The 27,669-nt window shown below is 40.2% G+C and overlaps 1 protein-coding gene across 1 annotated transcript in view; it reads left to right on the top strand.

Annotated features, from left to right (window-relative positions):
* GALM (galactose mutarotase) overlaps nt 1-27,155 on the top strand; it is a 62,116-nt gene extending 34,961 nt beyond the window's left edge. Inside the window, exons 5-7 of the mRNA XM_001362988.4 lie at nt 24,227-24,368; nt 25,567-25,741; nt 26,182-27,155. Of these exons, the coding sequence (XP_001363025.2) occupies nt 24,227-24,368; nt 25,567-25,741; nt 26,182-26,259 (395 nt within the window). The 3' untranslated portion in view covers nt 26,260-27,155. The remainder of the gene's footprint in view (nt 1-24,226; nt 24,369-25,566; nt 25,742-26,181) is intronic.
* The last annotated feature ends 514 nt before the right edge of the window (nt 27,156-27,669 follow it).

Genomic DNA, 27,669 nt, shown 5'->3' with positions numbered 1-27,669 from the left:
TTTAACCCCAATTGCCTAGCCTTTGCTGTTCTGCCCAAGAACCTTCTAGACAGAAGGTTAGGTTTTGTTTTGTTTTTTTTTTAAGTCATTGTGAATAGTCATATTTTATTGAGATATAAAAAGTATTTGGGAAATGTAGTGGAGTGTGGGGTGTTGACTAGGCATCTTCAAGGTCTAGCATTTTAACTTTTAGCCTTCTTCCCAAGAGAACATGAAATTTTGTTGCTGTTTTTCAGTCACGTCCTACACTTTGTGATCCCATTTGTGATTTTATTTTCTTAGCAAATACTGGAGTGGTTTACCTTTCTTTCTCTAGCTCATTTTGTAGATGAGGAAACTGAGGCAAACAGAATTAAATGACCTGTCTAGGATAAGTGTCTATTAAGGCAAGATTTGAACTAGGAAGATAAATGTTCTTGTAAGACTTTTTATTTTCAATTCTTTCAAGATAGCCCTTTTGCTCAGGGCAGCAGACACTGATGTCCAATACAGTTGTTTCTATGGATTTGCTGGATGATCAAAACTCAAGCTAACCTCAGTGTTTTGTAAATCATGTTAAGGTAGTTTGTTTGTTTTTTTTAATTAAGATTTCTTCAATTAAACTTATATTTTTCTCTCATTCCCATCTACCTCCCCAAACTTTGAAACATTAAAAGAAAAAAAAAAATATATATATATGTATAGTTGAACAAAACAAACCCCTTATTAGCAATTTCCAAAAATGTGTGTTCTCATTCTAGTCCATCACCTCTGTTAGAAGGTTGGTAGCATTTTTCATCATGGGACCCCTGGAATCTTGGCTGGTCATCATTGTGTCTCTTGAAGTCTTTCAGGATTGTTGCTTTTTTACAGTGTTGTTGTTAGGGTATAAATTACTCTGGTTCTGCTCACCTCACTCTGCCTTAGTTCATACCAGTCTTTCCAGATTTCTCTGAATCCATCCATTTCACTGTTTCTTACAGCATTCATACATTCATATATGGTAATTTCTTCAGCCAATTCCCCAGTTGATGGGCACCCCCTTCATTTCCAGTTATCTACCCCCACAAAAATAGTTATTTATCAATATTTTTGTACATTGTAGGATAAAATAGACTTTTTTTTAAACCTTATCTTCTGTCTTAGAATGGATACTAATTATCAGTTCCAAGGCAGAAGAGCAATAAAAACTAGGCAATTTGGAATTAAGTGACTTGCCCAAGGTTACACAACTAGGAGGTATCTGAGGCCAGAATTGAAGCCAAAATCGCCTGTCTCCTGGCCTGGCTTTATAAAAGGTAGCCTTCTAAACCTTGTACAAATTGTGGAAAGCCTCTAAGAACCTATGAAATCTTCTGGGTTCCTTTTTTTTGCTCCCTTGGTTTCACTTCCACTCAGACTTCCTTTATTGAGGGGTAAAGTTACATTAACTCCACTCCCATGAAAATAGTCTTTCCTGGCAGCTGTCTCTTCAAATGGTCCATAGTATAAAAACTATCACAAATCATGATGAAAATCTTCCCCTATTCCTGCCTCTTCTACACGTATTTGAATTTCTCCCTTTATGAATTTTTTTGAGTTTTGTTTCTGTTTCAATTACGAGTAAATTTGAGATAGATCTGGACTTGAAGTGAAAACTTCCTATCATAGTTCTGTAAAAGTGTGGAAAGAGCTAACCCAGGAGGCTGTGAGTTCCTCTTCCAAACACTCTTCAAGTCAAGTCAACAAATATTTTTGAGAACTTGCCTATGGGTGTAGTGAGGTGGCTCAATGAATAGAGAAGTAGCTCTAGGGTAGGGAGGAATTAAAATCTGGGTTCAAATCTACCTTCAGACATTTTCTAACTATGTGACCCTGGGCAAGTTACTTAGCCTTAAATTGTCTAGCCCTTACCACTCTTCTGCCTTGGATACTTACATCAAAATAAGAGATAAGATAAGGGCTTAAAAAAAACTCCTATGTTCCAGGAACTGTACTTTGCACTGAGAAGATAATAAATAAAAATGGAAAGACAGACCCTGCCTTTGAGGGGTTGCCATTTTAACACGTAAAAATAAGCTAAAGAGTGGGTTGGAGGGTGGTACTTGTGCCAGAAAGAGATTAAACAAAATGACTTGCAGTCCCACCGCAACTGTGAGATGATTCTAAGCTTCTATGCAATGAAGTGATGGGTGGTGTGGCCATGTTTTGGGAGTACCCATGAATAGCTGTTTTCTGAGAGTGAGGCTGGACTGAACATGACCATGTGTAGGGCAATATATTAGTAGGGCCAAACATCATGATGATACACAGAATTTGAGAGACCTTGATCTCTACTAACATGAATTGCTCTATCAATAAGATTTATTTTTTCCCAAAACTCTTGACATCCTCTTTCCTACTAATTTATACTTTTTTATTATACAGTTGTGTCCAACTCTTCATGACTCCATTTTACAATTTTCTTGGCAGATACTGAGTGGTTTGCCACTTCCTTCTCTAGATCATTTGACAGATAAAGAAAAAACTGAGACAAACAAGGTAAAATGTCTTCCTTAGGATCATACAGCTATTAAGTATCTAAGACTGGATTTGAATTCTGGTCTTCCTTGTTTTTAATCCATTCTGCTACCTATTTCCATTTTATGGGTGAGTTCATCCCATTTATATTCACAATTCTGATTACCATCTGTGTATTCCCCTCCAAGAATTCTGGTTTTCCTGAGTCTTCCTGACTCCAGGGCTGGCACTCTTATCTTCTGTGCCACCTTGCTGCCTCATATATGCTTCATACTTTACTTTCCAGGGACTTGAAGTTCCTTATTCATCTGATATCCCCAAAGGGCAAACATTATTTTTGTACAAACGGATTCACTGAAGTGCAGAGGATTCTGAAAAGTCAGTGGCTCTGCTCAGTCAAATCATTGCTCTTCTCCTACCTGAAGTCACATTGCACTCAGAAATAAAAAGGACTTTGGGTATGTGGTGGAGCATGGGTGTCCACAAAAAGCCTTCTCAGGTCTCCAAGGTGAGGCATTTTAATGAATTCTTGGGCCTCTTCTCAGAATCAAGACCATCAAAAGCCTTTTGGTTATTTTTATATGGTTATTTTAGATTGAGAAACTATACCCTGTCCTTTGCCTTGACCAAAAAAGGTACATTTCTACAATATCCTTTCTTGATAATTGACTTCAGCTTCCTCAACAGCCTGTCTATTTCTAACCAAAGCACATCATGTAACTTCTAATATGACATTCCTCTGCTATACATATTTTAATAGTCATCTTTTTATGGCCCTAGAAGCAGCTGTCAATGTACATTTATAACTGTTTTCTAAATGACATGCCTATCTGTTGCTTAGCTTGAAAAACCATCAGCTGAGCCATTCTTAGGGGGAAATGCTGATGCCGAACTAAATCTCTGGGTTGTTTCCATCATCACTCTAGGCAATGGGTAACTCTTTATGTATATACTGGGGAAAACAGTTACATTGAGATTATAGTGAATCTTTTCTCGTATTGACTGTCATGTGGCTTTTTCCCCCCTTGATAACCTTTAAACCCCAGTAACTCGGGCACTGGTTAAAGTGGTTTGCTCTCTTGTCTTTATGAAAGGAATGTAAGCTTAAATTGGAACTGAAAGGATTATAGAATCCTATAAGTAAAACTGGGAGAGACCTCAGGCCACCTTACTTCGTTCAGCTACCTCTTTTTTTTTTAGATGAGAAAACTGAGGCCAAGAGAGGTTAAACTAAGTTCCTTATGTGGGACTTGAACTCATGTCCTCTAAGTAGAGCCAGTGCTCTTTTCTGTGGTTCCAAGAGATCTTGGGTGGGGAAATGGGTCCACCAAAGACTTAAGAGGAAGGGTCACTCAGCTATTTAATTGCCATAAGCCTGCTCTTCTCACTCTAGAGTTAGCTCTTTCCATGGTACCGAAGGACCTTAGAGGACCTCTAGTCAAACCTCCCCTCACTTTGGAAACTGACACCCAGGAAAGTTTGTGACTTACCTAAGACATAGGTATAAACATCAAAGATGAGATCTGAACCTGGAAGCTAGAGCCAGTCTTATCACTTTACCATTGACCTCATCCAAAGTCCATTCTATTTCATCTAGAAGGAAATGGATGCACAGAGTGATCTGTCCAAAGTCACATTGGTGACAGATAGCAAAGAGGGTATAAAACCCAAGTCCTCAACTCTAGATCTAACATAGTTCTCCTAGAACATTGTGCCTCTAGGGAAAGATGAATAAAACTGAAAAGGTTTTTTTTTTTTTATCCTTTGTCCCTTATCTTCCAATGAGCCAGAGAAAACAGAAAATAAAATAAAATTCTCCATATCATTTTTCAGCCTTGATCATGATGTTCTAAGGACCCACTTTCTGTTCCCAGTGTGACTTTCTCTGAGTGGGCCTTTAGTGCTTAGGATGCTTTTGTAAATTCTAGGGAAACTATTCATAGGTTTGTAGATCTATAGAAATGTTGGGAAAGCCTGACAGGCCCTTGAAGGCTTATGTGACATTTTCTCTCCCTCAGGGAGTCCCTTTGATTGTCTCTTTTCCTGGGTCATCGGCAAAAGTCTGGTGGGATCAGGTCTAAAGCAATAAGCTTCCTCATAGCCTTGGCTCCTGCGGGGCTCCCTGCTTTCCTGGACAGCTGGCAGACTCCAGATAGAGTCGAGATGCCCTTTCCCCTCCAGCCAGCTGGTCTAGAAGGGCAGCATGTGGACGAGGTTATTTTCACCTTCCGTTCTTTCAGAAGCTAAATCTATCCAGGTGACGTCCTTTCCTAACAGCTCAATGGGGAAGCCTTGGAGCAAATTTGGGAGTAAATCAGAACACTCCATTCACGTGGTTTGATCTGATACTGGCTGTTCCATGGGAGTTTCTGAACACAGCAGCCAATAACCTTTGTATGTTTTTAGTCTGGAATGTTTTATCTGTAAACTTTTCCTTGTCAGAAGGAAACTGAAACCCAACTGAATTTAAGCTTTTTGTTATTAAATGCATGTGTCATCTCTTGGAGGAGGAAGTTGTCCATTTTAGAGATTGTGGGGCACTTATTTCTCCCCAAGTACATCTTCCCAAGACCCAAAAAACAAAGATTCTTAACTGGGGGGTCTTAAGAATTTTTCTTTAATGCTTTGTTAGTCTTATTTCAATATAATTGAATTTAATATAAATATGCATTTTATTTTATTCATTAAAAACTTTTCCTGGAAGGCCAAGGCTGGCAGATGATTCAAATTTAGGAATTCTAAGCTTCATGGAGCTAAGGCAATCTGGTGGCTTCATTAAGTCTAGCACCCTTTGTGGGACGTGGGGGATAGAGTTGGAAGTTTGGGGGAGGAGGAATGCACCAGGCTGCCTGAGGAAGGGCAAACCATCCCAGAATGGGGGCAGAGCTGGTCAAATAAATACCAATGCCTATCAGAAGGGAGATTGGCTCATGAGTAGCCCCTATAGTTCCATCCTGAGTGAGTTTGGGAGACCCAGTCTTACAGAAACAGTATTCCAAGAAAAGATCCTTAGACTTCACCAGCCTGCCAAAGGGGTCCAAGATGGAACTCCTGCCTCGAGACAACAAGAAGCCTGTTTCAGGGCTCACCTTACCCTGATAGATCAGGAAGTGTTGTTTTCATCCACCCATCCAGGTAAATGACAGAAATTAAGCCAGGTTTGCAAAGCTGTTGTACAACATCTTAGGAAACAATTACTTCTTAAGCAGAACATAAACCCTGTTCATATTTTTGAGCACATTGTATTCATGGGGGAATCTAAAGAGAACTGCTTCATGGCGAATGCATGGAGATGAATTTTTCTAAAAAGCCATCTTGTTCCTATAGTGTAGGTGGAGTTGAGCCTTGGAAACCCAAGTTTATAGGAAAGGACACAGGAGAGAATTTATTTTTCATTTATTTTATGTGTTGGGGAGAATTATTGTGTATTCCTGTCTTTTCAATCAGAGTCAGAGATGCCATCTAGTCTGATGATTTTGCATTTTCTTTGTCTTTGGGAATCCCAAGGAATGTCTTCATTTTCAATAGAATTTAGTTAATAGAAGAAAGGGAGAAGGGTTCCTTTCCTGTCTATGTGATCTTTCCACCTGTGGTGGGGATAGAGGTGGGATAGATAGGCTGATAGACAACCTCTTAATTGACTATGTCCAATTAAAGATGTCATGGGATGTTTAAGAGAGGGGCCTGAATAATGAGCTCCTAAAAATCTTCTATTGAGCTGGGGTCATCCCTGGTCTCAAGAGAACTATGATGGAGACATATATCACTTTATTAGTTATGATGCTGGCATAACCAACAAACCTGATATAATCAATAAACTTATATTCTTATCCAAAAATCAGTCTCTCAAGAGAATTTCAATCATAATGCACAGGTAACCAATCTTCCCTCAGGTAGAGAAGTCTAACCTTACTTCCTTTGCTGGATCATTAGGTATGAAGGACATAAAAGACACGTATCCAGTAAGAATGAGGCAGCCCTGTTTTAATGCCTCTGGGGTCAGACAGTCTAGGTTCAAATCCCATCTCTGGTGTTTTATTCCCCATGGGATCTTGCACAACTTACTTAGCCTTTCTAGGCTCTGTTTTCTTGTTTGTAAAATGGAGGGATTGGACAAGATGTCCCTAAATTCCTCTCTTCCTTCTCTAAATCCTTAAAAGAAAAAGAAACAGTTCTTGGATGCCCCTTGCCCACAAGTTGTATAATAGTACATAGAAAAATCAATTCTTTCCTTTCTCCTCTGAGGTTCTATTCATGACCAGCCTCTCCTCTGAACTTTATGAAGGAGTAATGCTAGATGGCTTCTGAAGTCTGTTCCAACTCCAGATCTGTGATCTTAATATAAATGTTACTGCCCCTCACTAGTCTAGAAGAGATTTAAAGGAACCCTACATTTGGAACTCAAGGGACCTCAGAATCCAACCCCTCTCCTTTTACACATGAAGAAACTGAGACCTATAGAGGTTGTGTGAATTGACCAAGGATATTCAGGAGTTAATTTGATCTGACTGCCTGCTTCCAGTCAAGGGGCAGTGAGGTAATGCATTGGATGGAGTGCTGGACTTAAAGTTAGGAAGTTTTTGAGTCCCTTCAGTTGTATCTGACTCTTCACGACCCTCCTTTGGTGTTTTCTTAGCAAAGATACTGGAATGATTTGTCATTTCCTTCTCTAGCTCATTTTACAGATGAGGAAATAGAGGCAAATAAGGTTAAATGACTTGCCCAGGGTCACACATCTAGTAAGTATGAGGCTGGATTTGAACTCTGGTCTTCCTGTCTCCAAACCTAGTGTTCTATCCACTGTGCCACCTATTTGCCCACTGGATTCAGGAAGACCTTAGTTCAAATTTAACCTCAGATACTAGCTATGTGGACTCAGGTAAGTCTCTTAAAGTCTTCCCAGTCTCAGTTTCCTCATCTGTCAAATGGGGATAATAACACCTCCCCAGGGTTGTTGAAGGATCAAAATGAGATAATATATATGAAGTGCTTTGAAAACCATAAGGCATGATGTAAATTTTGGCTATCATTTTTATTATTATCTATAACAAACAGTAATAATATTCTCTTCAATTCAGAGAAGCTGCAATTCTCACTATTGTTTTATTCCTGCAGTTTATTGTAAAGCTACATTTAGGCAAACTAGTTTTAAACCAATTAGTATTCTGGCTGGGAGCAGAATGTCATTCTGAAGAGGGACAAAGAGATAACATCTGTAGTTTATCCCAGCTTGCAATTCAGTCTTTCTTATAATTGCTGCCCCAGGCTAGGCATATGCCATTCTCTCTATTTTAGAGATATAACAGATACCTCCAGAGTCTCCATCCTAGGAGGATCATCCAAATTCTGCATTTAGAAGTTTAATCTGTCCTGGTCAGAATGTATTAACCAATTCAATCAATAAAATATTTAGCCTCTAATTTTTTTGTTTTTGTCAGTCACGTCCGACTCTTCGTGACCTCATTTGGGTTTTTCCTAGGCAAAGATACTGGAGTGTTTTGCCATTTCTTTCTATAGTTCAATTTACATTTTATAAATGAGGAAACTGAGGCAAACAGGGTTAAGTGACTCACACAGCTAGTAAGTGTCTGGGGTCGGATTTGAACTCTGGTCTTTCTGACTCTGGACCTGACACTCTCCACTATAACATCTAGCTACCCTAGTTTTAAATCTTTGGGGGGGCTTCTGTAGTGTTTTATCTCTGAGATGTCCCTCAAAAAAAAAAGCAAGACTGATGATGAAGCATCAACAGTTTACTTCATCCTCCTCACATAAAAGAGTGCTAAACAGACCCCACTTCACCCCCTTCAAGCTTCACTTCACTCTCTTGGGCATTAATTCTGTCAGTTTGCTCTAATTCTTTTCCATCAGAACCTCTGACAAAGGCTATGTATAGCTGGGCTCTATTCACCATGGTTATACGCCCTGATGTGCTCAGGTCATGGGGGAGACAAATTAAAGTGAGATGAAGTCTCTGCCCTCCTCAAACATCAGCTCTGATGTCTGAAATGACCTATATACTCTAAGGGGTTTTCCCATCCAGGGCAAGTGGCAATCGCTGCTTGCCTCAGTTTCCTCAACCCTAAAAAGGAGATAATAATCAGGCAGAGTTGTTGTGTGGCTCAAATGAGACAATATTTGCTAAAAGCCCTCTGCATGATTTCCGGCATATTGTAGGAGCTCTACATTTATTCTTTCCTCCACCCAGTCCTGTGGTTTATCTCTTGCTCAGAGGGGAGCCCTCCCCCTTTATCTGGCCCACCCCATCTTCCTTTCCCCTTGTTCCCCCATTTTTCCCTGATCTCCATGGTTTCCTGGCACACAGGGTGCCAGTTTCTCAGGCAATGAGGCCAGCAGTTCTCTATCAAGCTCTAATCTTCTGATACTTGCTTCTCCGAGCTAGATGAGAACAACCCTCAGGCTTTTCCTTCTCTCCTGCTTGTTTCCACCTTCTCTCCACCTGTGGTTGACCTTGTTCTGTCTTCCTCCTTGAAACCAGCCCCAACCTAAGGTGAAGGGGTTGCGTGGGGTGAGCTTTGCTTATATCCCTGAAGGGTACATCATTTCTTAGGAGAGTGGAAGGAAGGAGCAGTCTACAACTAGAAACTACAGTATTCTCTCTAAGCAGAGGACTGGAGGGGTTCCAATTGAAGTGCTCTGAGAAGGCTGAAGGAGGAGAAGCAGGGCTCTTACCAGTAGGGCATCTTCCAGAAATAAGGAACTGCTCAATCCTGGGAGAGATGAAAAGTTAATGTGAGGGGGGCAGCTGAGTGGCTCAGGGGATTGAGAGCCAGACCTTGGGTTCAAATATGACCTCAGACCTTCCTAGCTTTAAGACTCTGGCCAAGTCACTTAGCATGAGAAAGGAATGGACTCTGCCTTCTTGGAAGGATAGGTACGGTAGGTGAGAGACAAACACTGATAACTATATTACCTTGTGTCAGAGACTTATCATCGCTCATGTTTACTCTGGGAGATTTTCTCATTCTCTTGGCACTTTCTTCCTGAATGGACACATTAAAGTTCAGCCTGTTTCTGGGGCTGAAACTAAAGTCAGGAGAATAAGATAAAGGTGAATTGGGGATATGAGCTGCTTCAACTTAAAAACAAAGCCCTCCAATCAAGCTTCAACAAAGAAGGCATTAAAAACAGGTGTTCATATCAAGCTCAGCAGATTGCTGTCACCTTTTCTAACTTATTCCCCATTATGTGTGTGTATTATAACAAGTTAAAAGAGTTCCTTGATAAGGAACTGCTAAAGATTTTTGACATGACTGAATAAAGTGAGTATGAAGGGGGGAGAGAGATGAGAGGGGAAAGGGAAAGGAGATGAGAGGGAGAGAGAGATCAGAGGAGGGAGAGAGATGAGAGGAAAAAGGGAAGGAGATGAGAGGGAGAGAGAGATCAGAGGAGGGAGAGAGATGAGAGGGGAAAGGGAAAGGAGATGAGAGGGAGAGAGAGATCAGAGGAGGGAGAGAGATGAGAGGAAAAAGGGAAGGAGAAAGTACAGGGAAACATTCATCTAGTGCTTACTGTATAGCAGACCATATATCTATGTGTATGAAAATAAAACAGTCCCTGACCTCAAAGAGCTTCCATTCTAATGGGTGAAGATTACACATAAAGAAGACCTGGAAGAAGGGGGAGATTGGGGTGTGGAGAATTTTGGAGAAGTAGATGCCTGGATTTAGGTGAGATTAGAGGAAAGCTTAGACTGGAGTGTCTCAGTGATAACAGTCTAAGGTGCCAGGGGAAAGGGTCAGGAATGATGGGCAAGGCGTAAGCAGCCTGGTGTGAAATGACGTGAAGACTGTCCTTGCCCCAGGAAGAGGGAGGTTGTTCATTTTATGTTCTATGAAACTGAGTCTTGGCAAGGTCCCAGACAGAAACTGAAGGCTCCTGCTCTAAACTCAAGATAGCAAGTGATATATTTTTTGTTTGGAGAAGCTTGATTGGAGGACTTTGTTTTTTAATCCAAGTAACTTACAGACTGAACTCACCTTTACTTTCTCTTCTTCCTTCTTTTTTCAAGCCTAGAAAGGGAGCTTAGCCCCTGATTGAGAAAAACTAATTAGAAAACAGAAGTTCCTACCCAACAGCTAAAATGATTTTTCTTTTAATCTTATTTACCCTAAAGTAAGGAATTTGTGATATGATCTTTTCAACCCAAATCCCAATGCTAATGAAATTTAAGTGAGAGCAAATTCTGCCAATCCTTGAAATCATTCTTTTTCCTATCTTTTCTAAGTTTCAGCACTGACTCTTCCTAAATTTTCTTTTTGTTTTTATTAATAACATTTGTTTTGACATCCCTTTCATCTCTATAGATATTCCTCTCTCCTACACTAAGATCACCTCTTGTAACAAAAAATAAGAAAGAAAAATGAGGCAGGGGGGGGGGGAGTAGTTTGATAAAACCAATCAACATGTCAACTGATTTTTATGGTGTATGCAGTATCCCACATCCATGGTCCCCCCTCACCACAAAAAAGGAAAGTGGGGAAGAGTGCATTTTAAAATTTCCTTTTCTCCATCCCTTCTTCCTTTTTTACAGAACATAGAATCCACTAAAACACCTAGACCTTTCTCAGAGGAATAATGGTCTAGCTCAGGGAAGCATGACTAGACTGCTTTTGAGGAAAGATCTGGGGGTCCCAGTGACCTGCCAGTGCAACATGTTCAGTCCTGTGGTACTGAAGCTGAGAAATCTAATGCAGTGTTCAGGCATTTGGAGGTGAGAGTCTTACTGTGCCCTCCCTTAGTCAGACTGTGCCTGAACCCTTTGGGGTGGACATTGATAAACAAAGAGTACCTACAGGAGGGTGACCAAGATGGTGAAGCGTCTCATGGCATTTGAGGGTCAGCCTAAGAAATTGGGGACATCTCTTCAAGTAGTTAAAGTGCTATCATTTGATTCTGTTTGGCCTCAGAGGGAAGAACTAGGAATAGAAGAGAATATTTAGGAAGGAAAGAAGGAAATGATATTTATTAAATGCCTACTCTCTTCTAGGCACTTTACTAACAGCTTTACAAACATCTCATTTGATCTTCACAGCAGCGCTGGGATGTGAGAACTATTATGATCACCATTTTACAGATGAGGAAACAGGCAGAGCTTAAGTGACATGCCCAGGGTCATACAGCTAGTAAGTATCTGAGGCTGGACTTGAACTCAGGTCTTTCTGACTCCAAGTCCAGCACCTTAATATAAGGAAAAATTCCCTAATAATTATAGCTTCCATAGGAAGCAGTAGATTCTTCCTCCTTGGAAGTCCTTAGGCAAAGACCAGACCACCATTGATTAGACATGTTTTAGAGGGAATGCTTATTCAAAGATGCATTGGACTCAATGGCCCCCAAGGGAAGTCCCTTCCAAATCTTTAAGATCCTGTGATTCCAATCCAATAAACATTTATTAAGTACCTACCATCTGCCAGGCACTGTGCTAATTGTTGGGGATATCATTAATAAAAAGATAGTTCTGTCCTCAAGATGCTTCCATTCTAAAGGGGGAGACAACACACAAAAGGGGGTAGGCAGAGATGAAACAGGAGAAGGTACCCAACACTGGGGCATCTTGTTTGGTGGCATTCAAACTAGGCAGGGCAGCAGATACAAAGCCGGATGAGCAGAGAGGCTAGTTTTTGCACTCCATAAAGGAAGGTTTTGGGAGGAATCTGGTAGCCCACCCTTTAATCCTCCAGTCCGAGGGGAGACAAGGTGTCAGTCAAGGCTTGAGTTAACCCACGGTGCTGAATTTTGAAGTGATAAGTTTTTCCTGGGAGGAGGATCTTGTTCAATGGAGTTGAAATCAGAAAGGGCAGCAAATACAAAAGTAGACTGTGATTGTGATTGTTTGAGATGATTGAGTCTTCTTAAACCCGTGTTTGGTTTTGGTTCCAAAGTTTTAAATTCTTGAAGTATTTATTAAGCATCGTGCTAATCCCTTGAGGATGCAAAAGCCCAAAATGCAGCAGTTTTCACCCCTAAGGTGTTTACATGATGGAAGCAGAGGGAGACAAACAATAAAATATACACAAAAAGAACTCTGGGAGGAGGGCACTGAGGTGGGTTTCCTGTAGGAGATAATATTTGAGTTGGGCTTTGAAGGAAACCAGAGATTGTCTGAGGCAGAGGTGAAGTAAGGTGAGTGTATCCAAGCGAAGAGGATGGACAGTATGTGCAAAGACATTAAGATGAGCGGTGACCCATTGAGCATGGAGAACAGTGAACAGACCTGTTTGGCTGGAATGAGAAGTGCTTAGAGGAGAATGATGGGCAGGAAGCCAGAGGCAACGGTTCTCTGGAGTAAGAATGTCACAGCACTTATACAAAGCTGGGTGGCTCAATGAATAGAGAACTAGACCTGGAATTAGCAAGACCTGGGTTCAAATGCTGTTGCAGATACTTTTTACTTTTTAGACCCTTACTTTCTATCTTAGTATCAATTCTAAAATAGGATAATGGTAGAGGCTGAGCAATCAGGGTTAAGTAACTTGCCCAGGTCACAGTTTGGAAGTGTCTGAAACCAGATTTATTTGAACCCAAGTTCCTCCTGGTTCCAGGCTTGGTGTTCTATCCATCACACTATTTAGCTGCCCCCAGAAACTCAGCTGTGTTTCCCTAGGCAAGTCTTCCATCCTCAAGTTTCCTCATCTCAAAGATACGATAATAAAAGCACTTCCCAGAGTCCTCATAAGGATCAATGAGCTGATATAGGTCAGGCATTTGGCAAACTGCAAAGCACTCTAAATGCTAGCTGCTTTTTTTCTGAAGGGTTTTAAAAAGCCAACAGAGGTAAGATGTAGAAATATGTTTTCAAAGTAATAATATTTTCTCCTAGTTACATGCAAAAACAATTTTAACAGGGGCAGCTGGGTAGTTCAGTGGATTGAGAGCCAGGCCTAGAGACGGGAGGTCCTAGGTTCAAATCTGGCCTGAGACACTTCCCAGCTGTGTGACCCTGGCCAAGTCACTTAACTCCCATTGCCTAGGCCTTACCACTCTTCTGCCTTGGAACCAATACACAGTATTGATTCCAAGATGGAAGGTAAAGATTTAAAAAACACAATTTTAATATTCCTTTTTTTTTTGAGTTCTAAGTTCTCTCCTACCCTCCCTTTTCTCCTTCCTCCCTGAGATGGTAAGCAATCTTACCTTTAAATGTGCAATCATGTAAAACATTTTTCCATTTTAATCATTTTGTGGAAGAGAATTTGAACCAAAAAAGTGAAAGAGTGAAATGTTGTATGTTTCAGTCTGTAGTCAGACTCCATCAGTTCATTCTCTGGCATTTTTCATCATGAGCCCTTGGGAACTGTCTTAGATCATTGTATGCAAATACATTTTAAAAGGACTGAAGTTTAGTTATTTACAATCCATGACTATACATTTTTTAAACCCTTACCTTACACATACACACATATTTTTACACACATATATATCTCCTCCCCCTCCCATCTATTACTTTTTAGCCATCTTACAATAGTACATCTGGCAGGTAGCATCGACATCTTTAGAAAGACTTCTGGAGCATCATTATAAACGTGTCTTCTAGGTTCATGCTGTAAAACCACTTTCTCAGAAACAGTTCAGTAACTAAACTTTTCCTGTCCTATAGCCTACTTGTTCTTGGACCACGTGCAAAGAAAGAGGACAATTGCCTTCTCCCCAGAGGTAGCTGGCCTCAGATGGTGCAGATCTGTCCCTTGACCAGACAGAACTCTGAGGGTGAGCACAGCAGTGGAGGCATTCACCTGAAGCTCTTTGCCCTGTGTCTGGCATACAGTAGGCCCATAATAAATGTTTATTAATCATAGTCATGTACGGTGATCTTCATCCACTTGAGCACTCTTCTTCCATTAGTACATATGGACTGGGAAGAATTTAAAACGGAGAAGAGAGACTGGGAAAATGATGCCTTGGTAGTCAGTCGATCCTCTGCATTCTCCCCATTTTTCTGCCTGGACTTTACTGAGATACCCATATAGTTTATTCCTACTGGAGGAAATATTGCCATCTTCCCCTCCTCCAGATATGCCCTGTGTGAAAAAGCCCCAGACCTGAAGTTCTGTTGGGGTACTAGAAGAAAGAGCTGTCTAAAAGTGAAACCACATTTCACCTCTTCTCCTTTGGGGAAGGATGAGCAGAGAGCTCCAAGAACCAATATCACATTAAAGGATTTCAACAGATTGTGGCTGTTAGTAAACTCGTAAGCAAATGGCTCCCTACTAAGAACCTAGAGGAAAATATGTAACTATCATGTGCCTTGGGAGAGAGAGGACCCTAATGGGGCTGAGTTTGGGGCACTGCTGAACTTCTCTGGTTTTAGCAAGCCTCTTTCTGTGAGGATCTCAAAAGGGTAGAGAGGGAGAAAAGAATTGCCCACTGGGGATATGACTTGTCTCCCTGCTTGGATTAATTTCTAATATTTTGATTGAAGAGCTGCCTTTGAGCAGATTTTAACTGAATCATTTTAAACTGAACCTTTACCCAGCAGGGTAAAGGGAAGAAGTTTCCTTTGTATTCATGGTGGCAATGAGCTATTGATCCACCTGGATACTCCAAAGCAATAAAGCTTGGACTGACATCACACATAATAGCACCAGTCTTAAGTGCTGAGAAGGACCAATCATTGGTCATAGCTTCCTCAATGGTATTCTGCATAATATCAAGAAACACATTTTCTCTCTCTGAGTGAAATCAGCAGCTTAGGAAATGGAAAAACAAATAAAAGGCAGCTTAGGGATAAAACTATAAACCAAAAGAATATGTAGAGAAATTTCGGCAAAGATGAGCCCTGAAGGCATGGGATTTTTAAAAAATGTTATGTTGCCTGTAAAAGAAATCAGATATGTCCTAGAGTGTCAGTTTAAATTAGCATCTCTTTGTTATTTCTCTAAAATAATGATAAGCGTTTTAGAAATTATTTACTGAGATGGTTTAATTAGGTACCTGTGCCCACAAGTATGATTATAATTCCCAGCATCCTAATCCAGATTTTGTTGGCTGCTTTTGGTTGAAATAGAAAAAGAGGTTAGACATAATGGGAACAGATGTGGCTGGGAGAACAGCTGTGCCGTCCCCATGGAGATATGACTGCCTGCCCAGGGAAAGCATCTCCACTTGTCCTAAAATTCTGCTTCCATTACCATCCCTAAAATGATGAGGTTGTGCTAGGTGATTTCATGGGTCCCTTTCACCTCTAAAATTCTGTGATTCTGGGCATGTAGCAGTGACACAGCTGAAGGAGGACTTTACATTTAATTTGTGTCTTATTAAAATAGCACATAGTTGTATAGGAAATTGAGGTTTACAAAGTGACTTCTCACCATCGTTTTGTGAGGTTGGAGGGATAGGTATTATCCCCACCTTCCAGCTGAGGAAGGAGAAATTTTAAATGGTGATGAGCTAGCCTTGCTCACTCAATTTAGTAAATGTTGTGGAATGGAGATTTGAATTTAATTTCTAGTTGGGTTTTTTTAAACCCTTACCTTTACCTTCTGTCCTAGAATCAATACTGTGTATTGGTTCCAAAGCAGAAGAGTGCAATGGGGGTTAAGTGACTTGCCCAGGGTCACACAGCTAAGAAGTTTCTAAGGCCAGATTGGAACCCCGGATTTCCTGTCTCTAGACCTGGCTCTCTATCCACTGCCTCACCTAGCTGAGAAAAATGCACACATGCAAATTAAATGCCATGGATCTAGAGAATTCATGATATTTGCTGAGCATAAGAGAGGAGAGAACATTTGCAGAGTAGAAATGTGGCATTTCTGTTTTAGTAGCTTTGTTCGAAACTAGCCCATAAGAGTCAAGAATGACATGTTCAAAGAGTCATCAGACCTCAGTAAATTATATTTATAACTTTAAGAGCAAGCTTCTAACTTGTAGGGATTACTGTAGGATTACTAACACTAAACCACTTTCTACTGAATGGCATTTGACATTGCCTAGTAGTAAATCCCTTTGTTTTCCATCTTGCCAGCCTCTGCCCACTTGTTTCTAGTTTATTCAAATTACATTAAACCTCCTCTGATGGATACAGCAACATGTCAGTCTACTGCAAGACAGTCTGCTTTGGGTCACAGTTTGGATGTGACAAACATTTATTAAGCACCTGCCAAATGACAGTCACTCTGCTCATAGTTGGGCATTCAAAGATTAAAAAAACCCAACATGATTCCTCCCTTCAAGGAATTTATATTCCATCAGCCAAAGGGGAAAAAAATGCACACACAGATAATTATAATCTATTAGAACAAGATTGAATGTAGAGAAGAGGTCACATGGTTGATGGAGGAAACAGGAATTACTTTTAGGGGAGAAGATGTTTGTGGCACAGTCTCTTAGCTAGGTCTTGATGAAAGCAAGAGGAATCCTGTTCCAGGGATGGAGGAATAACTACATCAAAAGAGAGACTAGGAATAGCATTTATCTAGGCAAGTATTCTGGTTTGGTAGGACCATAGAGTGAATGAAGGAGAATGATGTTCAAAAAGACCAAAAGCATCTCACAGAGTGGGAAGGGGCATCAAAGACCGCCAATCTAATTTCAAAAGCATTTTTTAACTCTCTAAGTTTCAGCTTTGGGTTTTTATTTCAATGTCATGTGCCAGGCACTGTGCTAAGTGCTTTTTATTTTATTTTTTACAAAAATGTTTTATTTTTTCCCCATTTACATGTAAAAACAATTTTTGGTGTTCATTTTCTGACATTTTGAGGTCTACATTCTTTTTCCTTTCTTCCTCACCCCGCTCCCTGAGACAGTAAGCATCAATTATTATTTTAAAGAAATTGGAAAATGAAGGTGAAGGCACTCAGTAGTTGAGGGGATCAGGAAAGGTGGCTCCTGAGCGGTACTGGACATGAAGCCAGAGGATCCTATGAGGTGGATGTCAAGAGAAAATATTCCAGGCATGGAGGGATAGAGCAAAGGCTTAAAGGACAGTGATGGCAATCTAGATCTAAATGAGCTCCTTCTGTGATATCACTAACCAATAATCACCTAGCCTGTGCCTAAAGACCTACATCCTGAGCCAAGCCATTCCTGTTAGACCTCTTGAATTGTTAAAAAGTTTTTCCTTGCATGAGTCTGAATCTACTTCTTAGTACCTTCCATCCATGGCATTTGGTCCTACCCTGAAGTCAACCAAAATAAAAGTAGTCCTTCAGCATAACAGTGCTGGTCAGCTCCTTAAAGAGCCATCCCATCTACCACTGAACTAAGCATCTTCAATTTCATCAGGGTTCTTATGTAGGACAATGCAAAGCTTAGGACATTTGTCACAGGCCCTCATTGTATATGAATGGCAGTGGTTAGGAATGAAGAATTTGGGGTTTAAGGCAGCAGCCCTTCTTAAGCATGCTGACATCTTTGGTTGTTATTCTCCTCAACTCCTTCATTTGCATAGCACCAAAGGATATAGGGCTGAGAGAAGCCACAGTGAGTGCTTCATGCCCACCAGAGACTTTTGTGGTTTCTTTGGTAAAGCCCCACAAAATTGTTTGAGAGTAGATGGAGGTGATGGGGAATTGTGGGCCAGAAAAAGGGACTTACCCTGCCTTGGGACAAAGACTTTGCTACTTCTAGGAGGAGGAAATGAAATTCAAAAAGCACAGATTGGCGTAAGAAATTAAATGAGATTTTGGGGGTGTTTTTTTTTTTTAAGGCAGAAAAGTGGTAAGGGCTAGGCAATGGGAGTCAAGTGACTTGCCCAGGGTCACACAGCTGGGTGGGGGTGGTTTTGCTGAAGCTGCAGATGAAACGTTAAAGCCAGCAGATGACACAGAAAAAGCTTAGAAACTATATAGTCAGGGGCAGCTGGGTGGCTCAGTGGATTAAGAGCCAAGCCCAGAGATGGGAGGTCCTAGGTTTATAACTGGCCTCAGACACTTCCTAGCTGTGTGACCCTGGGCAAGTCACTTGACCCCATTGCTTAGTCCTTACTGCTCTTCTGCCTTAGAACCAATACACGGTATTGATTCTAAGATGGAAGGTAAGGGCTTTTAAAAAAAAAAAGAAAGAAACTATATAGTCTATGTCTAATTACTTAATCCAAATTTTACAATAAGGTTGTATAAACACCACATCAAAGAAAAAGAAATCACACTTCTCTGGTACCAAAGGAAAGCCAAAAAGTTTTACTAGGATTTTCTAGATCACTGGAGTGCCACACCACTGACCCCCCCCCCTGATGTGGATGAAAAAGCCATATTAATCAATAAGCAATTTTTAAGCATCTACTATATGCCAGGCCTTATGCAATGAACAACCAATGATAACTATTTTATTCAGCATTCTAATAAAATTCAGCATTTTCTAGATTTTCCTGTTTAGGGAGCAATGCCTTTAAAATTATTTTTTTCTCTATTTTCCCCCTTTTTCCTATCCTTTTCCTTTTATTTCTCTTCAAAATAATTCCTAGTTGTTATTTGTTTAATTATGCAATATTTGGCAGGTGCTTGTAAACTCCTTAGACTTGTGTTGGACTGGTATTGCCATGCCCAGTGGCCCATGGGTAATTAAGAAATTTGGCTAACCTCATAAAGTCAGCTTTTTAATTTCTAACACCTGGTCTCATGGATGACCACCCATTCATTTTCTCTGTTCTCTTTTCTTAGAGTATTCAGCAAAAGAAGTTGCTCCTTATGGTATTATAACAAGCCTGGAATGCTATAGATTTAGTGTTCCTGCAGGTTACCAAAGCTTTGACCAATTGTTTTTAAGTCTTGTCTTAGAATTGATATGAGTATCAGTTCCAAGGTAGAAGAGTGTTACCATTTAGGGTTAGGCAGTTGGGTTTAAGTGACTTGCCCAAGGTCACATAGCTAAGATATATGAGACCATATTTGAACCCAAGTCTCTCCTGACTCCAGACATGGCACTCTTTATCCACTGAGCCACCTAACTGCCCCTTGACCCATGCTTTTACAAAATCTTAGTGCAGAAGATGGGGAGAGGTGAATTAGCCGGCAATACAGTTAAATGAAGTTTAAAGTGAGGATAAAGTGAGGATAAAGTGAGGAAGAGCCTCACTTTATCCCTGTTCCATTCAATGTTTTGCTCAGTGACCTGGATACAGGCACAAATGGCAGATTCCTAGGTAACTCTTTCCATAGTGGGAGATAGAAATGGCTTGTAAGCAGAGAATGAGAGAACCTTAGAGCTTCCAAAATATCCAAAGTCTATGGAAAAGACCAATTCTTGAGTTCCAAGATTTATATAACTACATAAATACAGAATAGGGGATCAGGGGTTAGTCAAGTCAGCAAATATTTAATAAGTGTTTACTTTGTGCCAAGCACAGTGCTTAACTCTGGGAATACAAATACAAGCAGAAAGACAGTCCCTGCCCACAAGATGCTTCCATCCTAACGATGGATGACAGCATATACAAGGAAAGCGAATGGGAGGAGAGGAGGGTACCCAGCCCATGCTATTAGAGAGAAAGTGACCTAGAGAGGATGAGCTTGTGGCTGGCTCAGGGATCCTCCTTCCAGAAAGAACCAGCCAGTCTGAGCAAGAGATTACTTCCATGGTGGGAAGGTCAAGGAGAAAGAGAGTTTCCAGAGTAAAGAAGTTTAGTTTTTTTGTTATTGTTTTTTGGTTGGTTGGTGTGTTGTTTTGTTTTATTTTGTTTTTTTAACAGCAATTCATGTGGAAAAGATCTGGGGTTTTTAATAGACTCCAAGGTGGGTGTGTGAGTCAGCAGTGTAACAAGACACCCAAGAGATTATTAGGATGTAATGAAAGAAGGTTAAGGCCAGAGACAGAACACCTGGGTGGAAATTCAATTTCTAACTACTCATGTGACCTTAGGCAAATCACTGATCTTTTTGAGCCTCTGTTTTCTCATCTATAAAATGGGGGTTGTAATCATCCATACTATATTTGTTTGCATGACTGTACATGTATAACGTCAAATTTTCTTCTCAAGGAGAAGAGAAGAAAGGGATAGAATTTGGAACTCTACATTTTTAAAAAATAAGTGTTAATTGTTTTGTGTGTATTTGGAGAAAAAAGTATTTTTAAAATAATAATTATATGTGTTGCCTTCCTATATACGGAAAAGAGCAAATTATCCTATGTAGACGATTGGGAGGACTATACCTTGCTCAAAACATAGTATGGACAGGCAGCTAGATGACAATGTGGATAGAGTTAAGGACCTGGGTTCAAATAGCCTAGCTGTGTGACCCTGGTCAAGTCCCTTAACCTCCATTGCTTGACCCTTACCATTCTTCTGCCTTAGAAGCAATGCATAGTATTGGTTCTAAGACAAAAGGTAAGGGCTGTTTTGTTTTGTTTTTATTTTATTTTAAACCATAGTATAGAGGTGCAGCTAAGTAGCTCAGTGGATAGAGAGCCAGGCCTGAAGTTGGAAGGACTTGGGTTCAAATATGGTCCCAGATAATTCCTCGATGTATGACTCTAGGCAAGTAATTAACCCCAATTGCCTATCCCTTACTTTTCTTCTGTCTTAGAATTGATACAGGTTCTCTGAAGACAGAAGGGAAGGGTTTAAAACAACAACAACAACATACTATGGTCAAGTAGATAGAGTGCTAGGCATGGAGTCAGGGGCACCTGGATTTAAAATCCTGCTTCTGACCCTTAGAAGGGCAGCTTAGTGGCACAATGGATAGAATAGTGGACTTGGAATCAGGACGACTATCTTTATCAGTTCAAATCTGGCCTCAAGACACTTTTACTAGCTATGTGACTCTGGCCAAATCATTAATTCTGTTGGTCTCAGTTTCCACATATATAAAGTGAGCTAGAGAAGGAAATGGCAAATCGCTCCAATCTCTTTGACAAAAAAAAAAATCCCAAATGGGATCAAGAACAGTTTAGATACGGCTAAAAAAGCTAAATTTCCTGACTCCGAGGCTAGGTCTTTATTTACCGTGCTAGGCTGTTTTCATATACAAGTTACTCTTCTTAACCTAAATATAACTAAAAGAAGCCTGTATTATTATTTACTTTTTACTACCTACTGCATTTTTCATGAGCTTGGTTCTTAGTTTTAGAGCCTTGATGTTAACGGTTTTTATCCTTCCAGTCCAACTCAGTGCCCTCCAAGGTATTCATCCTTGCATCCTTGGTGACATGGCTTTCCTTTATCCTCTTGTGTCCACCCTTTTAAAAAACTGTGGAGGTATCCATCTGACAGTAACAGAGATGCTTGTGCCTTTCAGAGGTTTTGCTTAGGTTAAACTTTCTGTCTTTTCTTTTCTATTTGACAAAAATCCCAGAAACTAAGGGACAGGGATTGAAGCCTGGGCAGCTTCTTTGTGCTGAAACCACAGCCGCATCATTGGCATCTCAATACTCAGACCAAAATGCCTGATGAAGCACCGAGAAGGCAGGAAATCATCTTCAGAAAACAATGTCTTTCTCTGAGAATCCCGGCCTTTCTGGTGGGTGATTGAGCAAAACAGGATGAGTCAACAGTCTGAGGGCACCAATTCTATCTCTGTCTTAGTTTCCTGTACTCGGAGGCTTTCGAAGAGAACTGTTTTGACACCTCATTCTGTTCTTAGCATCAGAGACACGACCTTATTTTTGCATATAACCAAAGATAATAGAGCGTCAAGTTCTTTCTCCTAGTCCTTGGTGAGTGAGAAAAAGACAAAAGAAAAAACTTGCTGAGGATGTGTGGGCATCAAAGGGTCAGACTGCCGCCAAGTCATTGGTTATATTCACTCCTACCCCACTCAGACCTCACCTCCTTTGAAGCTTGAGTAATAATAGCAGCTAACGTTTATATAGCTCTCTAAGATTTGCAACATGTTTTACACATACTATCTCATTTGGTTTTCAAAAACCCCACAGAATAGGTGCTATTGTTATTCTCATTTTACACACAAGGACCCTGAAGCCTAGAGATAGGTTGTATTTTTTTTTAACCCTTATCTTCCATCTTGGAATCAATTCTGTGTATTGGTTCCAAGGCAGAAGGGTGGTAAGGGCTAGGCAATGGGGGTCAAGTGACAGCTAGGAATATCTGAGGCCAGCTTTAAACCCAGGCTCTATCCACTGAGCCATCTAGCTTCCCCCAAGCCCAGAGATGTTATGGGATTTGACCAGTGGCACACAGCAAATATCTATTAGAACCAAGAAGATTCCAGCTCAGGTTTCCTTGACTCCAATCCACTTGTAGGAAGACAACACATATAATTATTATTTTAAAAATACTTTTTTCTCCAAATACACCTAAAAACAATTAACACTCATTTTTTAAAAATGTAGAGTTCCAAATTTTCTTGCTTTCCTCTCTTCTTCTTGAGAAGAAAATTTGATGTTATAGATGTATAGTCATGCAAAACAAACATGCTTGGCATAGAATATTCCTGTCTGGTAGATCCATTTCCCTGCTGACTCCATGCCAGGCTGCAGGTCAAAATACCAGTTCCTGAATATAAACTGTCATTTCTCATTAGAAAATAAGTTCCTCTGGGGTTAGCTAGGTGGAAGAATGGTCAGGGGAGTGGGCTCAAGTCCTGTCTGACACACACTGGCTCTGTTACTATAGGTCACTTACTTGACTTCACAGTGCCCACAGGAATCCCTCTAAGTCTTAAGTTACAGAGGAATTGAAAATGAATAGATCAATGGAATTTCCACATTGGAAGTTCCCCCATACAAGTTCCAGCTAAGTTTTTCTTAAAGTTCATTTTTTGTCTGTCAGTTATGCTTAAGTGGAGGGAGGTGTAGATCTTGAAGGAATCAGACATAGAATGGATGGGACAAATAACTTTGATAGGTCTGTAGAGTGGGATAGGTAGATTGATACAGTCCAAAAGATGGTGTTCTGGGGGCAGAAAGAGGAATAAATGTCTGTTTTGAATACCTTTCTCTTTTTTTCCTTCCTTCCTTCCTTCCTTCCTTCCTTCCTTCCTTCCTTCCTTCCTTCCTTCCTTCCTTCCTTCCTTCCTTCCTTTTCTACCCATTCCCCTACATATCCCTTGGTGTCAACAGGGAACACCCAATCTCAGTAATGTCACCAAGACTGCCATGTCACCATTGCAGTGAAGCCTCAGTAGAGTAAGAAGTCAATACTTACAAACTTAAAGATGGCAACCTTCATACACTAACTTCACAGAATTCCTGAAGGGGAATAGCTAGTTGTACTGTAGAATAAGGAGCTTACTCTTGGACTCAAAGCTTGTAGGTTTTGTCTCCTGATTTAGGACCCCATGAAAAGCAGAAGTGGATGGAATGGTGGGATACTCAGGACTTCTTTCTTCCCTCTACTTTCAGATATAAGTTCCTAATTTCTCCTTGTCTTTTTGAGATATCAACTAAATTCTCATGTTTTAGTCTTACCATACTTAAATAGCCAAATGCAAGTACCTAACCATATAGAGGAACTAGATTTATGGGATTTGGTCTTATGGCCTCCCTCTTAATGGGAAGCTACAGTAGTAGAAACCTTGTTCAAGATGTTCAGTGGCTTTTCTGTTGTTACAGTCTTATAATAATTAAAACTACATTTAAGTTAGAGGGACTGATGCTGCTTTGTCTACTGAAAGAGTTTCTACCCAACCAATCTCTCTTTTCACTCATTCTCCCCTTGTTACATATAAATATATTGAGAGAATGTCGTATCTACGTGTGTGGCATGTGTGTATACACATATGTACATACAAATATACATGTGTGTGCATATAACTGCACACATGGAGGGGGGCAGTGTTGTTGGTACTTGTTAACAGATTTTGTTGCTGGTGTTGTTACCTCTTACTAGGAAAAGTGGAATCTGTGCAGGGGACTGCATTTGACCTGAGAAAGCCCGTGGTACTTGGAAAGCACTTTGAGAAGTTCCAGATCAGTGGTTTTGACCATAACTTCTGTCTGAAGGATTCACAAGAGAAGCATTTTTGTGCAAGGTCAGACACCTTTCTTTCATTCATTCATTCTGTGGTTGTAAAAGATTGTCACCTATTTTACTGAAATTGACCATTCTAGCACCAAGGCACCAGGCTACAGTGGGGTAAAGGGGAACCAGCCATCGCACTACAGCTGGAGAATTTAGAATTTGGGTTGAACAAGTCACTTCACTTACTAGGACTCCATTTCCTGAATTGTAAAATGAGGAGCTTGCATTAGATAAGTGCTATTCCTTTAAATTTAAATCTATGCTCTCAAGATTTTAAATCTGGATTAAGTCTATGATGTCAAGATCCCAACACTTATAGAGGACAAGGTAGTAATTTTAATTTGGAGGGAAAGAATTGCTACCTTTCAAATGGACTTGTTTTCTCCCAAGTCCTTTAAATCTTTCTGAGAAAGGATTCCAATCTGGTTGGTGCCATAACTGCCCTATCCCTCCAAGTTTTGTGTGTGATCAAATGCTATACTGACTAGGAAGATTTGGGTCAGGTTATTCCTAAGTTCCTGGCTGGCTGACTGAGACACTCCTCAAAATAACCTTCATCTGGGGTCTGCTCAGTCCTCCCCAGGAGGTCATAGGGATGGGGTAGAGAGGATGATGTCCTCTTGCCTAAAATTTCTATTTATTTTGCATGTGTTTTGTTTGTATCTATCTATGTAAACATTGTCTCTTCTGACTTAAATTGTAAGTGCCTTGAGGACACTTTTGTATCCTCAGTATACTTCCAATATAATAAGAACTTAAATAAGAATTTGTGAATTGATTGGAAGACAGCTAGGTGGTGCAACAGATAGAGTGCAAGATTTGGTGTCAGGAAGACTCTTGTTCCTGAGTTAAAATCTGGCCTCAGACCTCATTAGCTGTGTGACCCTGGGCAAGTCACTTAACCAAGTTTATCTCAGTTTCCTCATCTCTAAAATGAGCCAGAGAAGGAACTGGTAAATTGTTATTCCAGTATCTTTGCCAAGAAAACTTCAAATGGGGTCAGGAAGAGTTAGAACAACCATAACATATGACAGTTTTTCTTTTCCTTTTAATGTCTCCATTAACTCTTCTTGCCTTTGTCTGCTGTCCAACTTTGTCTCTCTCCCAGACCCATATGTTGCTCTTTCTCTTCTTCCTTCTACTACTTTAAAACATGAATTATTGATTATTTAATTTTTTTATTGATTATTTAATTTTTTTCTTCCCAGGGTTTATCATCCTCCTACTGGACGGGCACTAGAAGTATATACAACCCAGCCTGGGGTTCAGTTTTATACAGCCAATTTCCTGGATGGAACACTGAAGGGAAAGGGGGGTGCCGTGTACCCCAAACACTCAGGCTTCTGCCTTGAGACCCAGAACTGGCCAGATGCAGTCAATAAGGTAAAAGCAAGTCCTTCGGTAATTCCTCCATGACTCCTCTCCTTACCAGTTGCTTCTGAGACCTTGTATAAGGCGTTAAAGTTGGTTTTCTGGTCATTACAGCCTTATGTAGCTATAACTTCATGGAGTTAGATAGACCTGTGTTCAAGGCCTGCTTTTGACATATTCTGACATAATAGGACCCTGGACTAGTCATTTGACTTTCTACAACTTTATAAATTTTTTTTATTAAATTGTAAAATTATTTATTATTTTTATTAAAATGTGATTGCCAAGCAGCTACTGATCTGCATTAGTATAGGTAGTTCCCATTACACCAGTGAAATCACAAGTCTAATTCAAAAAAATTATTTCATTATTGTGGTTCCCCCAAGGAGCAAGGTGTCATTATTGTGGTTCCCCCAAGAAGCAAGGTAACATGGTTTTTCTTCTTTACACAGCCACATTTTCCTCGTGTACTGCTCCAGCCAGGTGAAGAGTATAACCACACTACTTGGTTCAACTTTTCTGTAGCCTAAGGAGGTTCACACTGGCCCTACTGGGTGAAGAACATGGATAATGGAGATATAACAAAAGCCTCTTTGGCGACCCAGGTTTCCCTATCATAAAAGGGGATGTATATGTTTCAAGGAGCTCGATGTAATCAAATGGGTTGAAGTAAATCAAAATGATAGCTGTTAGGTTAATTAGTCAGATTTTTAAACACTGGTGATCTAAAATAACAAACTCCAGGCTGTGCTTAAAGGATAGCTCTGGATCCTGTGCTCATGAAGGCAGCAAGAAGTAAGGAATATCATTCACTGTGATCCAAGATCTCTTCCCCTGGACTAGGTGAAATAACTGGGGACATTAGTACTCTGAGGGCCAGGGACAGCTAAGGCAATTTTTGGTGGTCCATCACCATTTAAATCTTGTCTTTACAATTTTCTTCTTTCCCTCTTTTTCTTTCCATTCCTTTCTCCCCATGCCTAAACTTTGAGTAAAGAGTTTCTGACTCCTTTTCTGCCTATTATATATATCCTTTTCCCACTTTACCTTCATAAAAATTGCTCCCAAGTCACCAAGAGATCTGAACCAGAGACATTAGGTACTTGCATTTCATATTATCTGCCTATAAGATGGTAGGGAATAACTGGTTTAACCATCTCTAAGATCAGCAAAACTGTACTATCTTCCTCACTTTAGTAAGAGTGAAATAGACTAAACTAAAAGCTTAATGGAGATGATCTATTGGGAGTAGAGTTGGGTATTGGATACCAACTCTACGTCTAGCTGCCAGAAACTTTTATTTTCTAGAGTAACAGAATTGCCAGTATTTGTATTGTGTTCATGATCTTTAGAGTAACAGAAATGCCAGATGATTTTGTTACACTCATGCCCATTCTGAATAAAACAAAATTTTCCATGTTGAAAAGGCTCTGATTCATTCTTTTACATGGTGGGTCACATAGGGAGAAGTGTTCAAGGCAATGGCATGTGGTGGTTTCTGTCCTCCCTTCCTTGTTCAAGCGCCAAGGTTGTTTTTGTTTTTGTTTTTTTAAGGGAAGAAATTCCATTAGAATATGCTTCAGTGAATCACAGTCTCCCGGTATCCACTTCCTGTCACACCTGTTCTTTTGAAATCAGAAAATAGTCCTCTCTGTATGTGTCTATAATAACCCCAATAACTGCTAGATACTATGGATGAAATGATACAAAAGATGCTGCAGAATATAGGTATTATAATCTTTTGGGGGAGACCAGACTAGCATACAATGAGAACATTTTTTTCCCTTTTATTTTTTCATTTAACAACTATTTCTTTTCTTTCCCTCCCACCTACCCATTTCAAAGAAAAACCAAACCCTTATAACAAATACACATAGTAAAGTAAAACAAATTCCCACATTGTCCATATCTAAAACATATCAACAAAACATCAGGTATAA

The sequence above is a fragment of the Monodelphis domestica genome, chromosome 1 (assembly GCF_027887165.1).
Source record: "Monodelphis domestica isolate mMonDom1 chromosome 1, mMonDom1.pri, whole genome shotgun sequence".
Classification (NCBI taxonomy): Eukaryota; Metazoa; Chordata; class Mammalia; order Didelphimorphia; family Didelphidae; genus Monodelphis; species Monodelphis domestica.
This window is presented reverse-complemented; position numbering and strand designations above follow the sequence as displayed.